General features: G+C 38.2%; 2 protein-coding genes across 13 annotated transcripts in view; both read left to right on the forward strand.

The window, feature by feature from the left end:
• The first annotated feature begins 824 nt into the window (after nt 1-824).
• On the forward strand, nt 825-13,330 carry casp2 (caspase 2, apoptosis-related cysteine peptidase). Of its 3 annotated transcripts, none has more exons than XM_027006725.3 (12): nt 825-1,004; nt 1,973-2,129; nt 2,401-2,550; nt 2,667-2,729; nt 4,143-4,215; nt 4,533-4,624; nt 4,874-5,053; nt 7,974-8,102; nt 8,355-8,445; nt 8,561-8,761; nt 8,944-9,053; nt 9,157-13,330. In XM_027006725.3, the coding sequence occupies exons 2-12, from the start codon at nt 1,977-1,979 to the stop codon at nt 9,289-9,291; spliced, it is 1,377 nt and encodes a 458-aa protein (XP_026862526.2). In that variant the 5' UTR covers nt 825-1,004; nt 1,973-1,976; the 3' UTR covers nt 9,292-13,330. The 3 variants fall into 3 exon arrangements, with proteins under 3 accessions (XP_026862526.2, XP_026862525.2, XP_026862527.2); XM_027006724.3 differs by having other exon boundaries at nt 825-974; XM_027006726.3 differs by having other exon boundaries at nt 825-974; nt 8,561-8,755.
• A 4,001-nt stretch (nt 13,331-17,331) lies between these two features.
• The window catches only part of clcn1b (chloride channel, voltage-sensitive 1b), a 44,364-nt gene continuing 38,140 nt past the window's right edge, over nt 17,332-23,555 (forward strand). For 5 of the 10 annotated variants that reach the window (XM_081695890.1, XM_081695896.1, XM_081695891.1 and 2 more), the window contains exons 1-3: nt 17,335-17,390; nt 21,579-21,736; nt 22,424-22,566. Coding sequence is in view for 3 of the 10 variants with exons in the window: in XM_081695887.1 (XP_081552013.1) it covers nt 22,486-22,566 (81 nt within the window). In the remaining 7 variants the exon portion in view is untranslated. Of the gene's footprint in view, nt 17,391-21,578; nt 21,737-22,423; nt 22,567-23,555 lie in introns of all 10 variants that reach the window. The other 5 variants (XM_081695894.1, XM_081695889.1, XM_081695892.1 and 2 more) reach the window with 3 other exon arrangements.

The raw sequence follows: 23,555 nt of genomic DNA on the forward strand, positions 1-23,555 counted from the left end.
AATCAATGATCAATTGCTATTAAGGGTCCCAAGGTGTGCCAAGAAAATATACTGCACACCATTACACCACCTGAACCAGTGATTGAAGGCAGGATGGATCCATGCAGTGATACTGTTAACACCAAATTCTGACCCTGCCATCCAAATGTCACAGCAGAAATCAAGGATCATCAGACCAGGCAACATTCTTTCAATCTTGTATTTTCCAATTTTGGTGAGCCCATGTGTCACCCTCGCCCATGTGAGTCCAAGCCCTCAAATGGTTAGTTTCTGATACTACTGATATTTTTGTGTGGTGGACCACTCAACCAAGTAGTGACATTGATACGTTTAAAAACTCCAGCATCACTGCTGACAACCTCACCTTTAAGTGTATAATGTTTAATATAAACCTACCAACCATGAAGTATGGTCCTAACTTAATGCACTGAATATCCCAACCGTTGTCCTGCTAATTTAAAACTACTTGTGTTCCATCTAAAGAAGATATTAGTAGCCTAATAATTATTATGCCTCGTCCTGCTAATAAAAAATACTTATGTGTTCCGTCTAAAAGAAGATATTAGTAACCTAATAATTATTATTCATCATCTCTGTAATTCCAAAGAACTAAAGCACCCAAGTTTTATAATTTTACTTGAACAACTAAGGTTCGGGACTGTAGAACTGTGCCCTAAATCTATTCGAGGAAAACGGCCAATAAAATGACCTGCCTTGTATATGGCTAATAATAGCTGTTGTCCAATACTAGTTAACAGAATAAAACTTTATAACACCAGTGTGGGGCAGTAATAATACATTATGGTGTTAATGCCACCCAAGAACTAAAGCAGAACCAGGTTCTCATTCGCTGTTTGTTCGCGCGGAAGTTGCTTCTGGATAGTCCTTTTACTGTCAATTATTTTTTAAAATTGTCAAATTTTCCAGAAACCCTGGCTGACATTTTAATGCTTTCTGTACAGAATCAACGCTAGGTGATTCATTTTAACTGAATGCATTGTGTGGTAACTATTGTTTTCTTTTTAGCTAAGTAGCTTAGCTAACTGCTTAGCTTGCTAGGATATCTACCTTTTATTAAAATAAACAATAAAACAGTTAGTTAACTAGCTAGCTCCCCTGTAGCTTACCCGCTTGCTAGCTAGTAGACAGATAGCTAAAGTAATATTAGAGAAGTTCCAGTTTCTGTCGCCCTTGTGTCCATCGTTAGTTTGCTTTATTTGGGCGTACTTAGATAACTAGGTTAGCTAGCCAGCTAGCTATTCAAACTGTTGTAAACAGTTGGCAAAAAGTTGTTTTTTTCAGAACTGTTTTACATATCTGATTCGCTGTAACATGTCCCTGTTATTATAGGTGTAGCTAACTACATAGGTTATGTATCTTAACTAGGTTAACTATTTTTAGGAGTGTCTGTTTTTTTTCTTTTTCATTTATATAGTTAGCTAGCCAACTACTAGTATAGTATGGCTAACTAGCTATTTCACCTAACATAGAGGTCAAAATGGATTACTGATAATTGAATAAATGTAGTTATCTAAGATAACTAGCTCGCTAGATTATTAGTCTAGCTGCAGTAGGCTAATTACTACAGTAGCTATCTTAGATAGCTTACAATTTTAGTAGTGTTTTGACACTTGACACTTAGTTTTATTGCGTTTGTTAGTTAACTAGCTAGCTAGCTAGCTAAAGAGCTGGTACGTCTAGTTACCTGGATGTTAATGTTATTTATTATTCACCATTACTGTCTTCTGTCAAGTTGTCTTCTTGTGTCTCAGTTTCAAGCTGCTCCAATATTTGCACGTTAACGTTGCAGGAACCAGCGTTAGGTTTTGAAAAATTATATAAAATATTATTCATAACAATTTTTAACTTCCTAGTTGTACCTGAAATAATTGTTACTAGCAATGTTGGCTGTCTCATTAAGTATTACTTTCACTAGCGTTTAAGTTTAATACTTAAAACTTAACCCCCCCAGTACCATGCTTGGGGAATGTGGTATGAAAGCCCGAGATAGGCAGGCACTGAAGAAGAACTCGGTGCAGCTTCTGAAAGACATGGTGGTAGATGAGCTGCTCATCCAGATTTTGCAGGCTGATGATGTTCTCACTGAAGGCATGGCTGAAACTATTCTGGTAAGGCACAATTAACTACTGCTGTAGGTTTTTGGGTGCTACTTTGAAAACCTATTTTAACAATTTATTTAAAACACAATTGGTTTCACTACAAAGTATGTAGTTAAAATATTAAACTGGAGTTAAAGTTTTGTGTACCTGAGGTCAGCCGTTCAGGGCAGTTGCTCATTTGAGAGGGCATTATATATATACCCTGAATATCTGTGTGAGACAGGAAGCAAATTAAAGTGTTTGTAGTGATGGTGACTTTTCCAAAATTTGAATCCTGCAGAACGAGCCGATATCCTTCAAGAGGAGCTCGCGTTTGCTGTTAATCTTGCCAAAGCGTGGCCCGAGAGCCTTCAGCAGTTTCTGCACAGCTCTCAGAGGGACTGAGCAGCAGCACCTCTGCAAGCTGCTCATGAGTTTCAGAGACCAAGAGGTAAGAGAGCAACACCCACTGTAGAGAATGTAACATCAGTTTTAATTAGAAACATTAGAAAGAGGCAAGAGTTGTGATGATGGGAGTTGAAGAATAATGGATGTATGTGGTTGCAGAGCTCATCCACAGAAATTGAGGGTGACATCTCATTCAAACAGGACAGCACATCTGCTAAAAAGGTGAGGTGGGGGTTATACATGCTGCTGTGCCTATAATCCTGTGTAAAGCTAATCAGAGAGCAGAAAGAACCCATTGTTATAAAGATTCTCTGTCATATAGATAATCTATATGCATCATTAAGACATTGCCTTTTTGAGTCATATTTGCTTAACCAGCTGTAAAAAGATGATTAATCTTAATTAATATACAACATGTACAGACAGAGAGGCACAAAGAAAGTAAGGGAGATGATGATAATAAAGAGGGTGCGGTACCCCTGTTCACTGTGTCAGTCAATGATGCAACAAGTAAGGAAAAGCAAGATGTAGACAAGAGAGGCACATTTGTTGAAATCAGTGTAGGTATACAGGTAAGATTCAAGAGTTAGGTGTGTTTTATGAATGTGTTATGAATACTTGTAAGAGTGGTGCATTAATGATTGATGGTAATAAAGTTTGGAGTTTTCAAAAAATATTACATGGTTGAGCCCCTATTTAATGTGCTATTGTTTAATAGTTTCTGCCATTTGTTCTATAAACCTTTCTGTTCAGTATCTTATGCTTGACTTTGGTGCTATTGTATCATGTAAGTACAAATTATTTTTTGGTGATATCAAAATACAAAACGTTGTGCACCACTTTCCACATGTGTAGCCTCTACCCTCTACTATCTCAATAAATGTCAGAGCTTGCTCTGTAGTAGCCTAATTAATTGTAATAAAATTAATTGCCAGCCATGTTTGTTACTGATATTATTGATGTCATCAGTTAGTTGCCTCAGCTCTAAATAAATGCTTGCTTTATTTGGTTTCTTAGCTGATCATAACTGTAATTGACATTGTATGTGCTCATTCTGTAAGTTTTTCCTGCAGTTGGGTTTTATGATCTCTTTGAGAAGCATGTGTAAACATGGGCAATGTTTGTTCCTCTGGAATCTCTTGCTTAATCAGTAACCAGAACTTTTTTTTTAAATTTAATTCTACATATCAACTTTCAAAGTAAAATTACCAATATAGGATCATTCTTTGCTTTTGATGTCCCAATAAAGACATTTTAAGTAAACATAAAGTAAATTTTATGTAAACAGATGAGACTTTATTAGCCATGCAGTAGAGTGAACAACTGAAAATATTAAGCCAAATTCTTGCAGCTTTTTGGAGCAAGAGACAGGAAAACATTTGCTCTCACACCTATGCTGCCGGGAATCTTCTTGTTACTTTAAATGAGTCACAAACCCAAACCAAATGTGGTTGCTCAGAAATTAATTCTCCAAAGCTGGTTAGTAGAAAGACAAAGCATATACATTTATACATGACATACTGATTTGTATGAGAGATGAATCTAGTGTGTTGAATGTTAGACTTGCACTGTGTGGATTGACTTCATCTTGCTGGTGCCTTTGTTTGTCTGTTTGTTTTTTCTTATTATTTGTAGAGGTTTTGTGATTCTACACTTCCACTACCAACTCAGGAGTGTGCAGTGCCTGCCAAAAGAACTCACACCCAGGGTAAGAATGTTTGTGACAGACAAACAGAGAGAGTAAATAAAGATATATAATTTAATGCCTTTTATTTTGTTATAAACATTGCTATATTGTACTTTGTATTTTGAAAACAACCATTTAACCTCACTCCCTTGAGTAGTTCAGGCATGATGGGGATTCACAAAGATTTGCCAATGAGCTCTCTGTACTTTATCTACCAGAAAAAGTTGCAGAAAGGCAGTTCTGAGTACATTTCTAACCCATCAGTAGCACCAATTGCTCCTAAGATGTACATATTACCGGTGTGTTTTGTCTTTCTTTTTTATTACTTTCTTTGATAGAGTCTATGGAGATGTGTTTGGATGTTGATAGTCCTGGGACCACTGCAGTACAGCCCTGCACACCTGAATTCTACCTGTCCCACTGTGCACAGGTATACACACAATAACATACACATCTGTATTCTATGTCTCAATCCACAGGTATACAGACCTATACATTTGTTGACACACACCTGAGTTCTCCCTTTACCACAGTGTAGACACACACGCTCACTCTTATTGCAAACTGGCAACAGTGCACAACTTTCATTACCTTTCAGCTAACAATTGATCTCTTGCCACCGAGACACATTTCTTGTCTTCAGAAATGTGTCTCGGTGTGACTCGGTCTGTGTCCTCAGGCCTACCCAATGTGCTCCAGTCCACGGGGCCTCGCACTTGTTGTGAGTAATGTGCGCTTTGAGCCTAAGTTGTCTGAGCTGGACACACGCAGAGGAGGAGAAGTGGATGAAGAGGTGCTGAGGAGACTCTTCTTTGAACTGGACTTCACAGTCAGCGTGCACAAAGACCTCACTGTCCAGGTGCCTCTCCTATTTTTTCAGACCAGCAAAAAAGTCAGGAGATTAAGGATTAAACATTTGCAGAGTGCATTGTCTGTTGCTATTTATTAGACAGTACTTTGTAATTTGTCTGTTGATGGTGAATGGGTCATTACATTTTTCTAGTAGCATGTTACATCTCCTTTGGTCTTCATAACATGAATGCCCAATTCTTCAGAACCTCAGTTAAGCATGAATGTTGTACCATGCTGAAACAACTGCATTGTGCAGTTGCTACGTATTGGACATCTGCAATTTTGCTGAAACCAGCCCTTTCCACGTCATTTCAGAGATGTTCAGTAGCCTTGAGATTTAGAAATTGTGCAGACTACCAAAGTAATGAAAATTCCTCATGTTCCTGGAGCAATTTGGCTGTGATACATACATGATACATGTGTGCATTATTATACTGGAATTGTCCATTTGTGTGTGGATAACTTTACAAAGAAGAGATGAAATTTGTCAACAACAATGTGCAGATACATATTGCCATTAAGACCTATTACAATTCTGTAATGAGTATCAGTAGCACTACTATTTTCCAGGGAAACATTGCCTATACCAGCTTGTACTATTGTCACCAAATAGGAGGGCTCTATGGACTTCATGGACATGGATGTTGCTTAAAACCTTTTTCAGTCATCAGGACTTGACATGGCTTTCACCTGTTGTAGCTCAATGAGGACAAAGTCAGATACGTGATGCATTTTGGGATGACATTCTGTTCACCAGTGTTGAATTGAGATTTTATTTACCTGGTTGTGGCCTCTGTTTATTTTCATGATTCTCATCATCCTCCTTGACCCCTCTGATCCTCAAGCTGTTTCTATCCATGGGATCACCAGTTACTGGTAACTGTATACTTTTCTGAAGTATGCATGTGTTACACTCCTGGAGTGCTGCAATGTGCTCCTGGTTCAGTTCGGGATTTGGAACTGACTGTGCACCTCGTTGCTGGCCCCGCCCCTCGTTGAGTGATTGCTGTGGCTTATATAAGTACCCAGCTGGAAGAAGACGGTGGCTTGCCCAAGCTCATTTTTGAATTGGTGTTCTGCTGTATAGTTTGAGAGTTTGTAAACTTTGCTGTGCTTACCTTGTCTTGTGATTATCCCTAGTTAGCTTGTTTATGTGTAGATCTGTATGTTAGCATTCCCTGTGTTTTGTTTATGATTGTGATCCCTGTGACATTTATAGAGATCTTTTGTCTTGCATATTCTAATCCTTTTATAGCATACTTTGACTGCCCGCTTGTTTTATGTAACTACTTGCCTCCTTTTTTAACATACTAATTTGCATATTAATGAGTGTGCACTTACACTCATCAGCCATATCATTAACACTACCTCCCAAATATTGTGCCTGCGTCGCACGATCAGGACAGTCTTGACCCGTTGAGACATGGACTCCATAAAACCTCTGAAGGTGTACTATAGTATCTGGCACCAAGATGTTAGCAAGAGATCCTTTAATTACTATAATTTGTGAGGTAGGACCTCCATGGATCAGATGATTTTCTACTATATCCCACATATGCATACTGGAAACACCTCACAAGACATGTCATTTTGGAAACGCTTTGACCCGGTCATCTAGCTATAACAATTTGGCCCTTGAGGAAGTTGCTCAGATCCTTATCCCTGCCCATTTGTCCTGCTTCCAACACACTACAAAAACCTTCTGCCTAATATATCCCACCCCTTGACAGGTGCCATTGTATTATGATAATCAATGTTATTCAGTGGTTTTAATGCTGTGGTTGTTCAATGTATGTTTTGCATGTATACTACTTTGCATGCTATTTTGAATATATATACCCCTTTGCATCCTTTAAAAATAAAAGTATACTACTTTTGCATACTAATTTTGAGTATGCATACTATTTCTACATTTTATACAAATTTCTTTGTATGCATATTACTTTTTGAATGTTCTTCCATTGGTGTTGGTGTCCCTAATGTGATCCAGGAATAGATTCCTTTTGCTGTCTTTCACTTTCACTGGTTCCATTGGCTTGTACTAATGAGACCATACAGGGGAGCTCCATGAACTTGCTTGCTTGAATTCATCTGGCCAGACAACGTTTATCTAATATTAAGCAGTCTATTCATGACGCTCCTGTGCCCTTTCTTGTTCGCTGACATCGGCACCCATCATGGGCTTTGGCTGTCATAAACCATTCCAGACATATTTAAAATGGTGCCTGCTGAAATTATATTCTTGACACCAGTGTCGACTTCAGATGTGACTTGGCGGGCTGTGGACTGTACATTTGCTTACATGACTTTCTGTATTCTCATTGACTCCTGTGATCTAGAAGCTATTTCGATCCCTATGATTGTTGACCACTTAGTTTTTTGGACCACAGTAAACCCTTGAAATAGCTGTACAAGAAAAGCCCAGGATGAACGGTGTTGAGATATACTAGGGTCGATATGTTCAGAGCCAACTATAATTTGCTTACATGACTTTCTGTATTCTCATTGACTCCTGTGATCTAGAAGCTATTTCGATCCCTATGATTGTTGACCACTTAGTTTTTTGGACCACAGTAAACCCTTGAAATAGCTGTACAAGAAAAGCCCAGGATGAACGGTGTTGAGATATACTAGGGTCGATATGTTCAGAGCCAACTATAATGCTGTCATGTCACTTATGTCATTCTGTTTGCCCATGATTGATGCTAGAAGTGGTGGTCTGCCTAATTTATACCACAGATTTAGTCAGCTCATGTTTGGCTTGTTTGAATGTACAATTTGTGTGAAAGCAAAGGTATGTCTGATAAACTTATAATTCTGTGTATTACTGCAGTCACTAGAGTGGATACTGTATTATTTTTTTTTAGTAATTTTTTATTATATAAGTAGTGAACATCAAATTCTCTCTCTGCCTCTCTCTCTCTCAGGCAATGCGTGGCTGTATAGAACAGTTTGTGCAGAGACCTGAGCATGCAGTGTCTGACTGCTGTGCTGTGTGCCTGCTGTCTCACGGAGTGGAGGGCTCCATCTACGGCATTGATGGCCAGCTGCTGGAGGTACTTTACCTTTGCTCATTCCTGCTCATTCCTCCTCAGCCCCACTCGGTCTGAGAACTGCACTCAGTGGGTCTGAACAAATACTCCACATTGGTTGCAGTTAGTAGACCATTTGGCTTCTGATTGGAAAGGTGTAGAATAATAAATCACTGTTATTTTAATTTGCCATATACTTTGTGTGTTCTTGATCTTCTCTATCACGTTCTTTCTGTGGCACTCTTTCTCTCTCCCCTCTCTTTGTCTCTCTCACAGTTGGACTGGGTGTTTGAGAGCTTTGATAATGCTCACTGCCCAATGCTTCAGAACAAGCCAAAAATGTTCTTCATTCAGGCATGTAGAGGAGGTTAGTGTATTTACTGAGCTGCACTCATTTAAAATCATTAGTGATATACTGGCAAGGCATGTTTTGGTAGCATGGACCTATCAGTACACAGTATCATCATTGCTTCCACTTTCAGAGGAGATGGACGGTGGAGTGGACCAGCTGGACGGTGATGATCAAACTCAGACTTCAGGCTGTGAGCAGCGGGATGCGGGTAGAGATGAAAAGAGTGAGATACAGAGGGCAGTGAGGGAGGAGAACGAGAGCGGCAGACTCCGGGTGAAACTGCCCCAGAGATCCGATATGATCTGCGGATTTGCCACTCTCAAAGGTTTCAGTGTGTATCCCTTTATGTCTTTGAGAGCATGTGTGAATGTATTTGTATTTATAGACACTTTCAATGTGTTTTCCCACTTGCATGATCTCCAGCAACTATTATAACATATTTAATAACACGTGATATTTTCGGAATAAATAAATAATTTAATTAGCTGATCACATGATTGTGTGTGAACTCAGGTACGGCTGCAATGAGGAACACAAAGAAAGGTTCATGGTTCATTCAGGAACTCAACGCAGCTGTGAGACAGAGAGCCAGAGACACACATTTATCTGATATACTGGTGCAGGTAATAATTACATACACACACACACAGCTTTTAAACCAACCAATGAAAACGAAAGTTACATGCATGGAACATGTAAGACTGCCTCTTAATGTTTTTCCTGTAGGTAAATGGGCAAATTAAGGAGAGAGAGGGCTATGCTCCAGGTTCAGCTCACCATCGCTGTAAAGAGATGTCTGAATTCACCAGCTCCCTCTGCAAAGATCTTTACCTCTTTCCCAAGTACTGCCCAAGTAACTAGAGACACGCATACATACATGGACACTCCTGTGTTGCTGTAAAAGTACTTGAATATGAAAACATTCAGAGCCTGCAATATTACATTTCTTAAAGGCAATGGCAAAGGTTCCAGACTCATTCCTTAAAGCACACATGCAAACGCGCACACAGTGTGCTGCATTCTGTGCTGTGCATAATATTTACCCTCTTTTCGTTTCCTTGATATTGGGCCAAGTATAGAAGCACTTGCCATTTCTGCTTTATAAAGCATTCAACCAGCAACTGCTTGTTTGTATACAGATTTTATAGAAGAGACAATGGAAGGGAAGTGTTTTTATTAATAAATCCAGACACACAAGTGTTTGTAAATATCAGTCATTGTTTTTATAGATTCATAGATAATATATGATTTTGAAATCTAAAAATGCTTCATGGTGCTTTTTAAAATCTGTTTTTATTTGTGCTTGGTTTACCAGTCACAAGTTTAAGAAACAGGATTCTAGCCCTTTTTTGTCTCTTTTTAAATTTAGTTTTTATAGAGTTATATTTTTATCAATTTTGTAGGAACACATGAACTGTGTACAGTTTTTATCTTACTTTATTATGTTCACTTATGATTTTTTTTTTTTAACTTTTTAAATAACTTTTTACTTTTTGCAGTTTTTCTTTCATTTTCCTTTAGGGGTTGTTACTGGAGTCCTTTCACGCTCCCTCCACTCTTTCACTTTTAGACCCCTCCTCTTTTTCTCTGTGCACTTTCTGAGTAAATGTGTTGCATATAGCTTGCCTGTGCTGTACTCTCCACAGTATTCCACACTCCACAGTCTCTGCAACAAAGCCACTATTCAGCACGTTACAGTGTCTGCGTTACTGTATTGTTCAAATGGCAGATGTAGCCTGCTTCAGACATAAGGCAAAGGCCAGTATTGCTGTTATGCTTGGCTGGATCTGAAATCTTAGGATTAGTCAGCATTTCCTTTTTCCATTTATGTTTTTTAAGGGATTGGAGAAATGTATATTGACATCATTATCAATGATAGGCAAATAGTCAGATACCAACTGTTATTTTTCTGTCAGCATCCCATTGTGTCTGAGGTCTGACAAGATGCTTAGTCGTAGCTCTCCTCTGGGTTGCAGTTTAAGATTAGACCTCAGGACATTGCTCACTCTCTCCATGTCTTATTTTAAAACTGATGTGTGAGATTTAAATATCTGCTTTAAATGAACACCTCCTTGCCCTTTCACTGATCTGTAATGTCTCTCTCCCAAATTCTGCAGTTTAGCAGTGTTTGACTATGAGTAATGAAGGCAAAAAAAACCAGCCTTTAACACTGATCTCTCTCACATCCTCCAGCATCACTGCGTTTCATATTGCTCATCCTTAATGCATGAAATCTGTTGCATTGAAAGCCTGTTTTATCAGATATATTTACTATATCTTTTGTTTAATTGTATGTTTCATCCCCCCCCCCCCCCCCCCCCCCCCCCCGTGATGCTAATATTTTTGTTAACATGCAAAATAATATGACAATGATCATTCAGGGCATAATCATTTTGCCTACTTTATTATTTTTATTAATTTAAAGAAATACATTCCATAAGTTTAGGGAAATACCTTTATCTGATGTCTGTCATCTGATATATGGTATTCATATAAAAGGTCAATTATATCAGAAAATTTGAGAGAAAATTACTGAAGTTTTTATATGAATACTTAATTGTATTATAAATCCTAGGAGGTGAAGTTTACCCTTACATTAATCCAAAGATGTTTTTATTTCTGGAAAAATAGATATTTAAAAACTTATCTAAGTCCTTAAGTGTTAATGGAAAGTGACAAATTTGTGGTCTCTGTTCCACAGGCTCAGAGTAGTATTGATGTACTGCTTCTGTGAATGCAGTTATCACATTTAAAATAGATAGATAGAGAGAGAATTAATGTTATCATTGCTCAGTACAAGTACAAGGCAACAAAATGCAGTTAGCATCTACAAGAAGTGCAAATAGTAGCAATGTGCAAAACAGAAGAGTGCCAGAATGTGCCTAAGTATGTAACTATGGTGTTATATATAAAATATATATGTAAAAATTGTTTATATATAGAGTATGTACAGGATGGATATAAACAGTAGTGTGTGATGTACATACACTGTATCCAGTATGGTGAATGCTAAATATAAATAAGTCCAGGGTATTTATCGGCATATTGTAGAGTTAAGTAAAGTGATGGTGAAAGGAAAGAAGCTGGACCCAAGCCGACTGGTTCTAGCACGGATACTCTTGTATCTCCTTCCAGATGGTAGGAGGTTAAACTGTGTGGTTTGAGTGGGAAGAGTCCCTGATGATGGTGTGTGCTCTGCACACACAGCGCTGGTGGTGAATGTCTCCGATGGCAGGGAGCTGTGCACCAATGATGCACTGAGCACCTTTTGCAGGGCCTTTCTCTCAGCCACAGTGGAGCCGCCATACCACACTATCACACAGTTGGTCAGAACCCTTTCGATGGTACAGCGATAAAAGTTAGTCAGGATCTGAGGAGACAGATGGTCCTCAGGAAATAAAGACACTGGTACACCTTCTTAAAAAGATAAGATGTGTTAAGTGTCCACGAAAGATCCTCAGAGATGTGGACACCCAGGAACTTGAAGCTGGAAACATTCTCAACTTCTGTTCCGTTGATATGAACAGGAGAGTGTGTGCAGCCTTTTGTCTTCCTGTAGTCCATAATGAGTTCTTTGGCCTGTTTGGTGACGAGGTAGAGGTTATCAGTGGAACGCCAGGTTGCCACATGCTGGATCTCCTCCCTGTAGGCTGTTTCATCATCATTGCTGATGTGTCCACAGTTGTGCCATCTGCAAACTTAATGATGATGTTAGATCTATGCAGAGGCACACAGCTCTGCAGCACGCCAGTGTTCGGAATGAGGCTGGAGGACATGTGACTGCTCAACCTCACAGCCTGGGGTCTGTTGGTTAGGAAATCCAAAACCTAGTTACACAAGGGGTATTGACTCCCAGGTCACTGAGCTTGGTAACTAGCCTAGTAGGGATGTCCGTATTAAAAGCAGAGCTAAAGTCAATGAATAGCATACGTACGTAGGTGTTCCTATTGTCCAGGTGGCTGAGGGCAGAGTGAAGGGCAGTAGAAATGGCATCCTCGGTCGATCTGTTTGTACGATACTCAAACTGGCGGAGGTCCAGTGATGGTGGGAAGCCCGGCCTTCAGATGACTGAGAACAAGTTTCTCAAAGCACTTCATCACGATGGGTGTGAGTGCAACAGGGCGGAAGTCATTCAGACATGCTGCAGAAGACCGGCATGATGGTGGATGTCTTCCAGCATGTTGGAACAGCAGCCCGAGCCAGTGACAGATTAAAGATGTCAGTAAAGACCTGAGCTAGCTGTTCTACACGTTCTGAGGACACATCCTGGAACGCCATCAGGGCTGGCGGCTTTCCGTGCATTTACTCTGCTTGGTACTGAACGCACATCTTCAGTGGATAACATAGGAGGTTCACCCTTATGAATAGGAGACCCATCCCATATAGTGTGTTGTCTATTGCTGTGATCAAAACAAGCGTAAAACTGATTAAGCTCATCCGGTAGTGAGGCACTGCTAGATGGAAGAGTTGGTGAGGGTCATTTATAGTGTGTGATGGACTGGATGGCCATCCACATGCGGTGGGGGTCGGAGCTGTGGAAGTGCTCCTTAATAGATAGTTCACTATGTTATTGAAATGAAACCTCCATTCTGTTTTGGTTCTTATATTTTTCAACAGTTAATCAGAAGCAGTACATGAGAACATTGTGTGTAACAGCCCTGAAAGTGACAAACTCGGATGTTTTCAGAGGAATATTTAATATACATTCTATTTCTTACCCACCCAACATAAATAAATGGCTCACTAATATAAGCTGTAGGCAATATTTGATTGACTTCATTCACTGCCATTAACTGTTCTAACAACCTCTGGAGGGTGCTATGGGATAATATTGTTATTCAGTCATTTGTAATATTTTTGTAAAACAAACTGTCTTAGAATAAAAATTATATTGCTTGCACTTCTTGTAATGGTATTGTTTCTCGTGTATTTTGGGTGTGAGTGTTTATTGTGTGTATGTCTGCCCACAGCTGTGATTTTCTTTTGCTTTGCTATTGGACTCTCTCTCTCACACACACACACACACACACACACACACACACACGCTCTCTCTCTTGCGCTCTCTCTCTCTCTCTCTCTGTATTATTGTTTTAGTAAATTTTTATTTTATAAGTGAACATTGAATGCTCGCTCTCTCTCTCTCTCTCTCGCTCTCTCTCTCTCGCAAACACACAGGTGTATTTCAGCGTGGTTGTCTTGTTACTATTGTATATAGCAATCTGCATGGGTGGCTACATATCCTCCGTTACGTTTACTTAAGTAACTTTTTGAAAAAATTCTACTTTGAAAAGTTGTTTTAAAAGAGTGAAGTTTATGCTCTTACTCGAGTACATTTGCGAAGTCAAAAATGTACTTTTAATCTGTTATACGTTTAACGTTGCTTCCGTTACATTTTAAAATAATTTTGACAAGTGTGGGAGGGTAAGTGAAATCCCTAAATCCCTTAAGACAACTGGACAGTATACCGATATAATAACAGAAAACGGACACATTTTCCGGCATGAGATTCAAATGATTACATTTATCAAAAGTAGCCCACAATATATCCTTCTCTGTAAGGCTCACATATCTGAAACCGGTGCTCACACATAATGCTCTCTCGCTAATATGAAAGTAAAGTGCGGTCCGATATCAATTGTATTCTAAGAAAAATGGCTAGCTAGGTAGCTATAAACTACAAAGCAGCAGAAAAATAAATGCAGCAGCTGAACTCATATTGAGGCATATTTCAAAGATAATAAAGGTTTCAATGTTATAAAAAACAAGGTTTGTAATTGATTTTATATATATGGATATTTATTTCGACGTCATACATACGCAGTCGTTATTTAGGCAACGTAGGATATAGCTAACCAGCCAGTCTGACACATCGGTCTTCTAAATGCAATGTAAATATAACGAAAAGTAAAATGTCTAGTAAGTGACCTAGAACAAGAGCTCTGAATATAAAGTGATCACCAATTACAATGTGATGCTTGTGACATATGCATAATATTTAGCAAATATGAAAAACCTCATGTATCTTAAACATAACACATGAACTAAGTAGGACAAAGGCCCAGAGCAAAGAAACAGCTGTTTATAAAGTACTTTTGCAAGCTGAATCCAAATATGTTTTCAGAGTTTCTCTTTCAACCATAGCTATTTTGTTCCATGATATTTACATCTACATGTTTGACATTTAACAAACGTGATCTACCAAAGTGCTTTTAGCTATCTACTTAGGACAAATATTTTATAACTCTCTGAGAGAGAGTGAGTGAGTGAGTGAGCTGGTGTTATTAAATGAGTTCCCATGAAGGAACTAGCTACTGGAGTAGTATTTTTAGAAGACATTTTCTTACTTTTACCTTTACTTCTACTTGAGTAATTATTATTTTAAAATAACAGTACTTTTACTACAGTTTCTGGCTACTCGACCCACCTCTGTTACTACACTTTGAATTGTAACTAAATGGTAATATGTGCTTTGAAGCTTTGATGATTTTTTTAATTTACAATTTCTTTTTTTAGATACAATTATTATTGTTCCACCCTGCTTATCAAAGTGTTGCACTTAGGATGCTTAATCATGTGCTTTTCTTCTTTCTCCTCACTCACACACGTGTTTTTCTCCAGCTGCCCTCTCAGCTCTCGCTGTCTAGATTTCATGGTGATGCATTTTTCCGGCTCCTTCCATACCCTTTCTCAGGTTTCTCTCATCTACTGTGACTGATGGAAAGTCCACCATCATGGTTATTTACCCATGATCCTATTACAATTGCCTGCCATAATGTTTTCATATTTGGTGTTATGGTGGGTGTTAGTTATGACATAGCTGTGCACCAAGCTGCATATAAGCCCTCAAGCAGGTTTACCTATTTCTGTTGTCAGTAGGGTTGGATCTGCACCTGTTCACAAAATATTCTTTTCTTATTTAAAGTATTTATTCATCAAAAATAATTTATTTACAATAAAATAAATTCTGGTCTCACTTTTCTAGCAATTGGTCATATTTGATTTTTCTCACATGTGGGGCTTCCACCGGAGGCATGGGAATTTGAGGGTGCAGCTTAGACCTTCTTAGGATTGCACTCTTCTGGAGTGAGGTTGATGATGTAATTCCTGGGATGTGTTGGAGCCACTCTTCCATCTTAGGGGTCACAGCCCCGATCACTACTGGAAAAGTTTGTGGTAGATTTCTACAATCTCTGTCAGTCCCCCGTATTTCTGCAACTTTCCATGTTCCCTCCAGTGGGCCAGTAATATATATACACACCCTCCTCATGTTACAGGGGTACCTTAATGAGAGGCAGTATCCTCTCAAAAACACCCCACCCCCCGAAGGAAAATTCGGAAACCCAAGGAGTAGCAGTGGGGCACCGGATAGCCTGATAGTGTAGCACACTGCCAGAGGCCATGGTGGCTGGGAGGCTAGCATAAAGGCAGATATGGCCAGTTGTTACCACCCTTGGTTAAGTCTACGGAGTGAGTGGACAAACATGAGGTGTGGAAAGTGTGTGTAAGGAGAGGTTGACTGATCACACAATAGGCCAAATTCCATGAACCAACAAGTGTATTACACAAAAAGACATAAATTGAACAGTAACAAAGTTAGGTCTCTAGTCAATGTTCAGTATTTACGTAAAGCAAACTTATTTATAGTACTTTTCATACACAGCAGCAATTCTATATATATATATATATATATATATATATATATATATATATATATATATATATATATATATATATATATAATCTTTTATAAAATATAAAATGAAATATAATTTATTTAATTTGAAAAGTAAAGAAAATTAAGTAATGGTATAATGAGATTTTTTTAAAAATACATCAAAAGACCAAAGTGAAATAATAAAGTAATTAAAAAAAACCAAAAAACAATAAAGTACTGCCCAATTTAGTGTAAGAGCTCAAGCAAGAGCATAGAAAACATTTACCTAGATTTAAAAATTGCTACTTTTGGGGCACAACAATGCAAAAGGTATGGCTGTGGACAGCACCAATGAAAAGAAATAAAACCAAAACTCCTATTTCCTGAGCCAAAACATCTGAGAAATTAAACAGCTGTCCTAACTAAAAACTCAATGCAATATAAATAAATATACAGGGCCTACCCTCTTACCTAATATGTTTAAAACCTGGGCCTCCTATGTGCTGTATAATGTATAGGCCTGCCCCTGGTAAACTACACTTTCACCTTAGTTTTAAAAACTAAATAGGCAGCAGCTACATGATCTGATGTTGGACAGCCTCTCCACCATCTTGTCCCAATATTCTCTTAAAGATGAAACTCCCTCCCCTGTTGGTGTTCCTACTTCTAGGTCATCCAAATGGAACTAAATCCATCAATACAGAGAGAGAGAGAGAGCGAGAGAGAGAGAATAAATGCATAAGTGCCAAGGCAAGTAACACCAGCAATTAGACACTCACTGAAGCTAAAAAAAGACAAGCCTGAATCATCACTTTAAATCAGACACACATACACACAAACAGAGAGAGAGCCTGAATTTGTACATTTCAGATTATGAGTCACCTGTTCTGTCTTCTTGGGTTTAGTTTCTATGCGTTCATTCCTTTCTTATTTCTTTGTTGTGGAGATATGAGAATGAACATGGTACCCAAGCAGATATTGTGCTTCCATAGTTTGAGTTCTGGGGCACTTTTAAGCAGTGATGAGGAGATTGCATGCCAAGGAAATCTTTCCCTTAAAGTTAAAATGTTGATTTAAGGAATAAGACAAAAGTGAATTTTGCTCAAGCTCAAATGTGTGTTGCTTTTGTGAGTTACTGTGTTTCAGGTGCTGTAGCATAGGACTGTGAATGTATTTGCATGTGTGTGTGCGCGTGTGTGTAATACAGACATAGGATAGTGTGTATGTTTATTTTTGTCTCAGTGTGAGCATGTCGATGGCTGCCGATGCATCGCAAAGAAAACCTCTGAGATTTCAGGAGACCCTGGTCAGTCTCTCTTCTCTTGGTCTTTCTCTTTGTGTTGTGCTCCCATACTTTGCTGGCTGGCTGTGTGTGGTGTGCAGGCTGGACTATGATAATATGAAATGTTTTATCTGGTCTTACTCATCTCTCTGTCTCATGTTTTTAATCTGTTTTCCATTCCATTCTTAGTGGTGACATTGTGAACATTTATTGAAAGCACAAACGGTAGCTGGCATAGGGCTTGGACCTGTAGCAGTGTAGGAGCAGTTCTGCTGTCAGTATGTGTCTTGTCCAGCATGCATGTTATCACATTGACCCAAAGGAAGGATATGTTTTAACTTGTACTGTCCATTTTTACAATTTTCAACAAATTCACCATTACTATTCAGGTGTACTCACAGACTGAATTTAAACTTAAATTTCTGACTTGCTATCGATGCTGGCAAACTATAAACATAGCTATACAGAACTCTAGATTTTTTGCTGAGTTGACAGATTTCATTAAGAATTTAAGTGCATAAACAAGTTTACACAAGAACAAGGTCATAAGTAGCAACATTAATAAGAATAAAAGGCATGAACATTTTTTTGAAGCAGACTTTTACATAATAATTGCAACTTGGGACTTGCAACTCACTGACCTGTATTTAACTACAAGGAGGCATTCAGACTTACAGCTATACATTTTTGGAGTGCAAACATGCACTGCAGAACAAATATCACTCTCACTCATCATTCCTTATTATTCTAACTGCAAATAGCTGTTACTAATACTATGCATAAACATTTTTGGCATTTATAAAAAAAAACTCAAATCAGCAAGTACAACTTGAGAAAGGGGTGGGTTAATTGTTTGCAAAGCCTGAAAGAAGCCAACATACACTTTTTCTGCACTTTTCTGGCTGGCTCCTGGCTATATCAGGACTGCACCCTATCTGAGCACTGGGGGCCAAGGTGCATAAACAATTTCTGAATTGCTTCAAAAGTATATTTTAGCTGTTTAGGGTAGATAAGAGGAAAAGAGAAGAGCAAAATCAGTGGGAATATGGTTGCCACCCTTTCAGCAAATCAAAACTGGACACTCATATTCAGACAGGTGGCAGCCCTAAGTGGGAAAGTCATATAAATAATTCAGAACGATCTGCTCCTCCATGACTACAGCAATGCTCCTTGTACTGGGGCTTGAATGGATAATGCTAAAATCATCTTCAGCAAGTGAATAGATCCCTGTTTGTTGAAGTGATAGCTCAGTGGTTTAAATTATCAACTAGTAATTGAATGGTTCAAGCCCCAGCACTGCCCAGTTGCATTGTTAGACCCTTAACCCTAAGTTGAATTCTAAATTGCATTCTTCAGCAATCCTTCTAAACTACAAGTTTTGACATTCTTCACAGACAAGGAAGGTAAAATGAGATGTGGGCCACCATAAAAAGTGAGCAGAATACTTCTGAAATTATGAATATTGTTCACTATCTTTTAAAAATAGATCTGACAGTCTACAGATCTCAAATCTGACAGTCTACAGCTATACTAATGGTCCAATGCAGCAAATTAGCTTCAGATTGTGCTCTATATAGTGCTGTTTAAGTTGCAATTTTAGTTCAGGAAATGACCCTGAGTAATCCTGTCTGTGATTCAAAATCTTTTCTTCTGAAAACTTATATGACATGGCCAGCTTGACTTTTTGTCTTAGGTGCATTAAAATTTCCTAAAAGGCCCCAGAATCAAGCACACAACTACCAACCATTACTGGACACTCTTGTGTCCATTCCCATCTGTGCTTTCTTTGAAAAGCTAGACTGGGTAATTATTTGGGGTCAGCTTACCCTATCAGAGCCCCTACAATGAAAGGAGTCGATACAACTGTTTAATGTATCAAGAGTGAGGTAACCCTTTGTGATTAGTTCTTTCAAGCAAGCTGATAACTCAAATAGAACAATTCCATCAAACAAGTCATGAAGAAGATCTGGTAAAACCTTGCTTAATTTGTGAAAGAATGACAGGTGGTTACTATGAACATTCCTTTATAGCACGTACCCTATCCTGCCGTCCATCATTCTCTCTCAGTTCATTGATAATCGAGTTGTGCTGCTCATCAATTCTAAACTGAAAATGACTGACATTGTGGATATGAATGTCTTCTTCGCTGGCTAGCAAAATCTAAGGTTGTGAGCCCATACACAATATATTGTTACACTCGGGTGAGTATTCAGAGCCCTGACAAATCCACCTCACTGCTCAAGTCTTTCACCAGAGGATAAAGGGAGAGATTAAGACTTTACTGGTAAACCTAAAAGCAACCAATACACAGCTGTAGTCTTGCATACCTTTTTGAAGTCCCTAGTATACTACAGACCCCATGTCATCAATGCAGACACTGTAAGGCAGTTACTTTGCCCACCTAAAGGTCTGGACAACTATCCATTATGAATAGAGTTGTACTGCCTTGGTAACTCATCCTTAAAGGAGCAATAACTCATATTTCCAATGATTTGTCTTCACCTTATGAAACAGGCATTATAGTGACACCTACTGGCATGAATGTTTCAGAAATTCTGTGCTAAATTTTAAACGTCTGCTTCCCTGTGAGGGACCCTGTAAATTGGTTCATTTGAGGACTACAAAGCAACTTCATTTTTTGTGAACTGCACTTCATAGAAAAAAATTTAATTAATAAAAAAAATATTTTCATAAATATTGTTTGCTACTTTTTGGTGGAATGATGACTTACTCCTTTAACAAAACCATTTCTAAGAAATCTACTCTTTTTTCCATTTCATAGTTTTTCAAAATATAATTTTATTTCTTGTGTTGTACATTTTAGAATATTCTAAACTGAAGCAAATTTGTTTTCAATGTCGTGATGTAACGTAGTCGGCCCGAGTGCCGCGGAGCAGGACGCACAGACTCCCTCGACTGTGAATGACGTTTATTAACATACAACGTACACGACAACGGTGGCACTCACATATAACACTTACGGTGATCATGACTACACACCTAAGATTAAACGAAGAACACATACATAGTGAATACACAAACAAATGTTACCGCTACATCTACAAATACATAGATAGCGACAATGACCAACCGCGAGCGCACACTGACAGGGGTTTAAATAGACAATCATGTAACATTAAACCCTGTGCAGGTGTGTGCTATCCCAGGGGGGCGTGGTTACAAATCATACACATGGGAAACCCCCCGCACTACTGAAGATTTAAAGATTTTAAAGCATTAGATATGTGATTCTGACATACATGGTTTCTAAAGGACCCAAACGTCTGTTAGATGTCAAACCACAGTTTTTGAAAGGGAAGCTGACAGCGTCATGCCTCCTCAAATGATTCCTAACATGGTTTATGTATTTCAATGGCTGACATATATGGCCTGCTGGCTAGCTAACAAACATTTTAGAGAAATATGCACAAGCAAGAATACCATGTTTTTCTAGGAATGATTTTTAAGATTGTGCAAAAACTTGGATGCTGCTAACGATTCTTGATCAAATGCACTGTAGAGCCAATTCTTCACAAAACGCTGCAAAATGTCCAACTTGTGAAATAAATATTAGAACTGAACGCTTTCACTAACAACGTACGTGTAATTAGAAAGCAAAAGCCTAGAAAATTATTGTTAATAATTAGCTAACTACTTAACTAATTATATTTGCAGGTTTCAGAAAAATTTAACAATAGAAAGATGTAGTTGGCTAAATATCTAGAACTACCTATCGTAATCGCTTAGAAAATAGAAAATAACCACATGAAAAATAGGACAAGACTAACACACTGACTCTTGCTCAAACGTGCTGAAACTAACCATTCTTTTCAAACGCACAAAAGTTTCAAAAGGTTATAAAACATTAACTGCAAAATATTAATCATCCTATTATTTCTTTTTAGCTAATGTGTATATAGCTGTTAGCTAGCTAGTTAACTAGCTGTTCTGGGCTAATTTTTAGTTTGTGACCTCATCTATCTGCAAGGTCATTTAATGTCTCATAACATTGGTTAATTTTGTTAATAGTTATTTTTGGATTTAGGAAAACTGGTTTCAGTTGTGCAGTTAGGGGCTTTCACAGTAGCTAACACAAATGTTCTGGGAGCAAGCTGTGGCAATAACCCACACACCAGAGCTGAATGAAGATAAGAGGCTCCCTACGATCTCTATGCACCTCCTAAAATGAAGGTCTTCTACTTTGGTTAAAAGCATTGAACCTGAAGAAACAACTGAAGCAACCGTACAATTACGCTTTTTTGGGGTACAAGACCTACGGAAGAGCATCTGTTTCCAGAGAAGTGGTTGGGCTAAGATGCTCCAGTGAAAACTCCGAGGTGGCATCCTGTCAGGAGTGTATACACAGAATGGTAAGTGAACTATAATTAATGTAGTTACAATATTAATTATAGTAACTATTTAATTAACTGATATTAATATTATTTAACCCAGTGTCTCTAAACAGCATCTAATACAGTTAAAGGTTATTTCATGATTTGTGACATTTGTCAAGCTGACTTGTCATCCAGCAAGCTAACGTTAGTTAACATTATGTTTACTGATAACGGGAGCTTGCATCCTTAGTTAACTAACTAGCTAACGTTGAGTTTTCTATTAATTTCTGTTTAAGTTCTTCACTATAACCCAAGTAGTCTGAATATTACAATGGCTAGAAATTGCATCATAAAAATCATAACTGCAAAAAATGACAGTGTTTGTAACTTCCATGATCAAATTTAGTAGAAGTACAAAAGTATAGTGAATTTTATTAGTGCATCCAGCTGCATTATGGTAACTAAGATAACAGATTACACTGCACACAAATGTACTTGAGTTTAAATATTGAATAGGTCAGTTAGAAAAGGCAGTGTGGATCCTCCTCCCATACACAAAAATAATTCAGCAACACATGTATCTATGCATCATTGGAGAGTTCTAACAGAATCAGTGGTGAATGTAAGTTCAGCAAAGGTCCCAGACACATTCTTTAATGACATGTCTTTTAGTGAGATATCTGGATTAAAAAAACAACAACTTTTCTTTGTTTTATTTGGCAGATTACAAGCAAGATGATGCAGACATTGACCATCAACAATGTCATAATTCTATATTTACCTTGATGCAAGTCCAGGAGATTTTTTTCTTCATCTCATTAATTTCTATTGAGATAGGTGACGTTTTTGCTCCAAGGATTATGGGAGTGAGTACATTGCAAACCATGCAAAGAGTGTTTATGCAAATGAGAAGTGAATTTCACCAGCCAAAAACATGTGGAACAATTTGTCATGTTTGAAAATGTCACAAACATTCAGTGGGAGATAATCATGAAAGGATTCTCTTTGGTTCAGCATTTCCTTTGGACACAGGATTTAGTGCACTCACTTGGAGGACCAGGCTGTGACTAAACATGATTATTCTTTAAGAGTAACAACGCAGCACAAGGACCCTTAGCTCTTAAAGAATATCCTAAAGAATGGCACTAATTCCATGTTGTATGCTGGCTCTCAAAGTCTTCTTAGAATATGTTAACTATCTGCAGAAGTTATACAGTATACTGCCAGTGTCAAGATGCACACTGTGGCCCATAATGAAAGTAAAACTGAACCTTACTTATTCCAGGGTGTACCTCACAGGGTGGTGATCTGAATCATCTCCTATTGCATTGGCACAGTAGAGACGTATATGAAACTGTACATCCTTTGGCTGACATGGGACACAATTGGGAGCACAATGGTTCATTTCTTTAAAGAGAACTTCCCTTGCTCTGAGACAACACTTAAATATTGTCATTTGAGCATTTAATCATGAAGAAGGACACTTGTCTAATGAGAATGTTACAGGCACAAGAAGGATTGCTAATGTATGCATTCATACGGGACATGTGATCAGGTGTCTCAAGGCATTCAGAATCACCTCCCAGACTGTTCCTGTCAACATGACACATTGAAAAAATCCTGAGGATCTTTGCAGCGCTCATGAACATGCAGGATCATATCATATCATACAAGAGGATGCAAACTAATTCTGCAGTGAAACCTGGATTCTGGAGTGTAGTTTCCTATTTAGATATAATACAGTTTGCTACTTTGTCCATGCTGAAGACACAAACATATGCAGTTATAATTTAAATTGTTTGAATAATGAATAAATGGGCATACTGTGCATTGTACTCTGGTTTAGTTGAATTGT

This window comes from Electrophorus electricus, chromosome 14, assembly GCF_041902795.1.
Source record: "Electrophorus electricus isolate QZ-2024a chromosome 14, ASM4190279v1, whole genome shotgun sequence".
NCBI lineage: Eukaryota > Metazoa > Chordata > Actinopteri > Gymnotiformes > Gymnotidae > Electrophorus > Electrophorus electricus.

Coding starts and splice junctions, on each gene's coding strand:
- casp2 (XM_027006725.3), top strand. CDS start 1,977: ATGCTTGGGGAATGTGGTATGAAAGCCCGAGATAGGCAGGCACTGAAG. Junction 2,730..4,142: donor ACAGCACATCTGCTAAAAAG/GTGAGGTGGGGG, acceptor TATTATTTGTAG/AGGTTTTGTGATTCTACACT. Junction 5,054..7,973: donor ACAAAGACCTCACTGTCCAG/GTGCCTCTCCTA, acceptor TCTCTCTCTCAG/GCAATGCGTGGCTGTATAGA.